The following is a 6,627-nucleotide window of genomic DNA, read 5'->3' on the forward strand; positions in this document are numbered from 1 at the left end:
GATAGTTTCGATATTTCTTTTTTCTTTCAGTTTGGGATTTGACGCGCTTGACATAAAATTCCGTTGGTTGTTTGTTTGAAGCGGGGTGGGTTCGCAGAGTAATTGAGCTAGGGTTGCAAACGGATGGTTACACCTTGAACACAATGGATGCTGGCTAGAAAACATACGCCAACAGTCATGTGCACAAATATTTAGTTGGGAAACAAAATTATTTCGATGATTACATTTTTTATAGGAGACTTTTTTTTATTCGAAATTACATGATAATGATTAATGCATTCATTTTATTTTGAAAAATGTCAAGAGACAAAAGAATTCTAAGGCTAGGCACGCACTTGCAACTTTTAGTTTCGAACATAGAGAAAATATATTTTTGGTTTCTAAAGTGAGTACTATTGACTTATAGTTTTGACACAAACTTGACCATTACCTTGAACCAATTCCTTTGTTTGTGTCACAAGGAATTGTAGGTAACTGCGCTGACATTCAACTAAATCGTTGAATAATTTTCTGTAAGTGCAATGAGAGAAAAATTTAGTCAAGGTGAATACATTTTTCCTGTTTATTAATTTATTTCATTGATTACTTTCGGAGTTGCTTATGTGCGCCATGTTTGGGCAATTAACGATCGAACTATTTGGTTTCGAAAAAGTTGCATGTGCGCGCCTAGCCTTATGATCCATATGGGTTATCTTTAAACACGTATTACAAGTATTTGTGAAAACTATAAAATAGTTTTCATTGTGCCAAGTAGATGGCTGTTTGGTGTTTGAAATGGTAAGGTAGTATTAACTTAAGATGATTGAAAGAGACTTATAATATTTGAAAAGTTGAAAAACATAACATAAAAAGAGATAGGAGCATGAAAGTTGTATGCCTTTGCATCTACATAACTATCAGCTACTATTTTTAATAGTTTTTCACTTATATTTTGTACGCATTGAATTTGTTACATTATTTTTTACCTATTGTGATAAATTTTGATATTTATTTAAAGTCCTCTCAAGTTCTAATAAAAAGTCAATTTGACAGAACTAATCAAACATCAGGATGGAATTACACGAATAAGTTTTGCTTACAATACTTGCTTGCAAAACATAATTACTAGTGTAAATGGGTCTATAATCAACTTATGGTGGACTTACACTGTTTTTCAATTAAAAATATGAACACGATCAGCATTTTCATACTCGATACTGCTTTTAGCAAACTTTGCGATAATGTAGTTTCAGTGGAAGTAGTCAGACACTTTTGAGTTTGATTTTTGTGTTTTGTTTATTTTTCGAACTTAATAGAAAAGAAGCTTGTTGTTGCTATAAATTAATACCGACGATGATAGTATTATAAGTTTTACATACAAAAATGTCATTACTGAGCCAATTTGACAGATGTGAAAATTCAATTGTTTTTAGTGATTTCAAGAGTAATTTACCTCGGTTGAGAATTAATGTGATTTCTTTTCCAATTTTCGGTATTAAATCACTTTCTTTTCTTTTATCAAAAAAGATTGTAAAACTACACTTAAAAATGTTTGGCCTCTTTTTAAAATTCTAATGATAGATGTCAGTCACAAAAATGTGAAACGATGTGAACCAATTATTACTGCTGCAATTTTATCTAAGTAAATTGATAGAAAAGTCGGCGAGTAGTTTAACGTTTACATAAGCTCATGTAACCCATATTGTTAGTTATTTTTGTAGGACCAACATAAGTCGAAAGTAAATCTTATATGATTTATAATTAATCTAAAATTTATGGGCCGATTTTGGTTTTGAATAAAGCACAAATTATTTAGGAAATTATTGTCATTTGTTTTTATTATGATAATATTGGTATCGTTTAATTAAATTAAATATTGGCCAAATGGCAGCCAAACCTCGGAGACATACCTATATCCGATGGTAGAAATTTTCGATGACGCTGAGGCATTGCGATTCTATGGTGTTAATGTGCTAAATTATTTCATCCTTTAGCGTTTATAGACGTACATCTTTGCTTTCAAGAAAGCCCAAAGAAAAAAGTCCAACGATGTCACATCACATGATCTTGACATTGACAACATGTGAGATGACAAGGCCATTGAATTTGTCGCAGAGCCATTGTTTCGTTATCTTTATTATCTTCCCATTCATTCCATAAAGAGTTTTTTATCATCTCACAATAGTGAACACCGTTCACAGTAACTAGGCAGATTTACTTTGTTAAAAATATGACTCGATGATGCCGCCAGCCTTTTGCTATTTCTTGACACCGCTCTGACCCTTTTCTTTGCTTTTCTTCGTATTTTTTTGGATTTGCTTCACTCCGTGTTCGTGTTTAGTAGAGCTAATACCTCAATATGGGACATGGAAGTGAAATCAAATGGACTATAGGTATATAGGTATAATTTGAAAATAAACATGACCACTTATAGGTTAAAATTACCAATATAATTCAAGTCCGAAAAAATTGTAAACACAGATTAATGAATTCATCACATTTTGTTTAATATATTTTCCATATTATGCAGATGACATTTATTTTTAAATAAACCCACAAAATCCCCAACAAACTTAATTAAATTAGATTGACCCAAATGAGATCACAGTATATAAGTTTTTACAATAATTTTATTAAAAGTAGAACGGTTCGATTTAGATTTTTTTTACATATTACGTAATATGTAAATAATTCTCTTTCTTCCCTAAGTCCAATTCAATCAAGAGTTTATATTTTTAATATAGTTATTATTTACACAAAGTTGCTTAAATGAGCTTGACCTGTTTAGCGAAGTGAGTAGGGTAAAAGAACGTTTTCGTTAATCAAACTGTCAAAAATCTTTTTTCTTTTTCGAAAAATATAAGAAATTTTAATAAAAAAGACCATTTGATAAAATGAAAAATAATGACCAAATTTGGTAACAGACAACCAATGTTGCAACCGTGGGTTGTTTACATCGAGCGAGCATTGAAAGTAGAGATGAAAGATATCTGTCAAAATAATCCACAGATTTGAAAATCCGAAAAGTCCTCGTGTAATAATGAGCGCATCACCGAATGACTATTCAAAACAAAATAGCCGATTAATGCGCATTAAATACATGCACTTTGTAATACCGGACATAATGTTCATCAACTACGAGCTTGAGAGGTGCAATTGTTTCGCACGACAACGAGTTAAGACGTTCAACCACACATGCACTGGTGTTTTCACATCTTCTAAAGACCCGGTTTGCTGAAATTTGTATACGATTTTTCCGATTGTACGCACATTTGCACGATTAAATTGACCAAAAATTTTGATGTCATTACCGATTTTCATAATTAGCCTAAATAACTTTAACGCTTTTGCAACTCGTATTATGTATATTTCCATGGTTCCAATTGAGTTAGATTGAAATTGAAAAATGTCAAATCAAATGTAGAAAAACTTGACGTTTAGGTGTGGTTCACTTGAATTGCGATAAACTCGGGTTATAATTCTATGTATACGTGAAAACAAGCCAAAAACTGTTGTCAGAATTCACATCTTCTTAAGGAAATTAACAAATAAAAAGAAAAAAGAGGAAAGTTTAAGAAGAAATTTCGTATGAAAAGAATTACTATTGTAGGATTTATGAATTTTTCGAAAGAGGCAGTACCTGTGCCGAAAAAAAGTGTTTAAGGTGCCAAGAATTTAGCCGAATCTCCTACACTAAAATTTCACGTACTAAACATTACGCTACGGCTACTAAGGTACTTTAAAGCAAAGTTTTTTCCAGTTTTTGATTGAACTTTTCACTATTAAAAAAGTTTTTAATGTTTGAAAATAATGATGTGTGTAGTAAGGCCCTTAATAATTATATGATGTTTTTCTATTTTCACCTCAGTGTAGGCGCATGCTTAGCACTCACTTAAAAAAAACCGCTGTAGTGTCAGCTGTCAAATGTCACATCTGTCACCAATCAGCTTGTCTTCCAATCAAAATTCGCCTTAAATTTTTCCACTCTCCCATAAGTCCGACCGAAATGAAGCAGGTTTTATTTATCTAAAAGAAAAGTATAATCAATTTTAGTTTAATTCAAAAATGTTGTATCAAAGAGCACTGTGCACGTTGGTCAACACAAAACACACTTTGCCAGCTGTAAGTACAAAATAAATGCGTTTCAATGAAATTAAAAACTAGTCAATGAATAGTTTCATCGTGTCGTGCGTAATAAATGCGCATTGATTTTAAGTGCAGGGCATACATAAGCTTACATAAACAACACTAAATAATGACCACCGTCTATGTTACTCTTTCAGATTTCACAATTCTCGCAATTGCACTTATATTCACCGCGTACTAATGCTGGGTCTGGGCTAGTTACGGTACAACAACCCATCAAAAAATGTAGTCCACTGATACCACTCAGTTCTACCGCTGCCACTTATGCCACCGATGTGTACCATGCCAAGGCCAGCAATGAAGAGGGACTCCTGAAGAAAGTCCTCAAGAAAGTCGGATTTGCCCACAACTCGAAATCTGTAAGTATTTTGTTGCATTACATATAAAGTCTCAAGATTAATAATAAATTTTTTGCTGCAGCGTCTTCGAGTTTGCAGTCACATTTTATACGAAAGTGTCGCTGACAAAATCAACTACCTAAAATTCTTTGAGTACTTTAATCTACCGAACACTTTCAACTCCTGGTTCCTGGTCACAGAGCTGCATGTATGGATGCTCCTAGTGCGTGCCATGGTTGAGGGCCCAGAAGCAGGAGAAGATGGTCGTTTTCTGCGGAATGCAATAGTCGAAGCTATGTGGAGTGATGTCAATACCAGAGCTAAAAAGCTTGGGGTAAGATTTAGCTTTTATGTTTTTATTTTCTGAACAAATTTTATATTTATCTTTTGTCTAGGCTCAAAATCCATCTCGAACTCGGGCACAAATCGAAACTATGTCGGAACAATTTCAAGCTGCTCTGATAGGCTACGACGAAGGTATCACGAGCGATGATCGTGTTTTAGCTGGAGCCATTTGGAGACGTTTCTTTGAAATGAAATGTGACGACTTTACCAAATTAGCGACCCTAGTTAGATATGTGAGACAGCAAATCCATATGTTGGATAGACTATCGAGGGAAGAGTTTCTCGTCAAGCCGAAAATTCCTTGGTTAGATCTGGAGAAGGACACTTTAAACATCAAACCTAAGTGAACATTTTGAACAAGAGAGGCAGAAAAAGAGAGAGAAAGATGTGTTTTTTGTTTTAAGGTCATTTATCATTGATTTTGTTGAAAATGTTAAAGCTTCTTAATTTATTTCTCCTCGAACTCTAGATATATAGGAAGTAATAAACAATGCAAATATGAATGTTTTCAAAAGTTACAGTTTTTTAGTTTGTTTATTGGACGAAAATATAATTCAAATTAATTTTCATGTACTTATTTTCAATATGAAACTTTAATTTTTGATCGGTCTTAGAAGAATCGTTTTAAAGTGTAGTCCATAAATAAGGTTTTATTTAAGGTTACATTCATATCTTTTCTGAAAGTTAAACAGCATCCTTCAAACATTTGCTTCTGAAAAACAAACAAAACTTATTATGATTTATGAAATTTGAAGCATTGAGTTTTTAAAAATTTATTTTTTCGGATCTGTTAAAACATGGATTTTGAAAATATTAATATTCCCATGGTCAATAATCAAATTGAATTTGCAAATGTTTCACTTTCATTGACAAACCTGTTATTACATCAACAAAATTGACAGCTGTTAACACAATTTTAATTCTCATAAGATAATATTCGATATAGGACTATTATTTTGACGTTTCATTACTTCATCGAGCTTTATAGGCTTTTCACGCCAAAACTCAAAATCCAGTTTTCGCGAAATTACCGGTTTTAGCCAAATAAATTATTAGTACGTCACAAGTTTTCGTAAACAACAAGTTTTATAAAATAGAACATGTCAAAAACTAGTAGCAAATAAAAGATGATCTAAACAAACAAACCCTTCGAAACATTCAGCACTCAATTAAATTTTAACAAAACAGCTGATGGTGGCTGTCAAAAGAAACTCCAGAGGTTCGAATTTAAATAAACCTTGAGTTTTTTTTTTGTGGAGGACAGCTGTCCCACAGGAAAAGTTTTAAATAAATAAAAAAACACAATGCAGTATTATATAGTACAAAATGTACAAGTTCATATTTATTTTAGATTTAAGAGATATCAATAGATACGTTTCCGGGTTCTGGTGACTTCATCACGCCAGTACGAAGATGATGCTGATACTCAATCCAACGAATAACTTAAAATTTTTGCGTCAATACAATATTTGACAGGCAAAAACTGAAATGTCAAATCAAAATTTGTACATTTTCGGGTTTTCTAAAGCTTCTAACAGAAAACTCAGTTTTAAGTTTGGTGTAAAAGGCTATTATGTGAACACCGTCCTATACCCAAGTTTTTAAAAGGCGTTTATAAGTCTTCAGATCAATTTACACGTATGAAACAGCCTTGGTGATCATATACCAGAAATCATATTTAAATTGTTATTACAGAAAATCATCTTTCGTATAAAGAAAATGTCATGTAATTTTAAAAAACCATTAATGTTTTATGACATTTTATTTCTTTCTGCAAAGTGGAACTTAATTTTCTTTCAATTAATATTTTCATTGACAA

At 32.2% G+C, this 6,627-nt stretch overlaps 1 protein-coding gene across 1 annotated transcript; it reads left to right on the top strand.

The window, feature by feature from the left end:
- Positions 1-3,940: 3,940 nt before the first annotated feature.
- On the top strand, positions 3,941-5,328 carry LOC129949322 (ubiquinol-cytochrome-c reductase complex assembly factor 1). The gene is made up of 4 exons (XM_056060712.1): positions 3,941-4,101; positions 4,263-4,484; positions 4,546-4,797; positions 4,859-5,328. The coding sequence occupies exons 1-4, from the start codon at positions 4,045-4,047 to the stop codon at positions 5,153-5,155; spliced, it is 828 nt and encodes a 275-aa protein (XP_055916687.1). The 5' UTR covers positions 3,941-4,044; the 3' UTR covers positions 5,156-5,328.
- The last annotated feature ends 1,299 nt before the right edge of the window (positions 5,329-6,627 follow it).

This window comes from Eupeodes corollae, chromosome 3, assembly GCF_945859685.1.
Source record: "Eupeodes corollae chromosome 3, idEupCoro1.1, whole genome shotgun sequence".
Classification (NCBI taxonomy): domain Eukaryota; kingdom Metazoa; phylum Arthropoda; class Insecta; order Diptera; family Syrphidae; genus Eupeodes; species Eupeodes corollae.

Coding starts and splice junctions, on each gene's coding strand:
- LOC129949322 (XM_056060712.1), top strand. CDS start 4,045: ATGTTGTATCAAAGAGCACTGTGCACGTTGGTCAACACAAAACACACT. Junction 4,102..4,262: donor CAAAACACACTTTGCCAGCT/GTAAGTACAAAA, acceptor TTACTCTTTCAG/ATTTCACAATTCTCGCAATT. Junction 4,798..4,858: donor CCAGAGCTAAAAAGCTTGGG/GTAAGATTTAGC, acceptor TCTTTTGTCTAG/GCTCAAAATCCATCTCGAAC.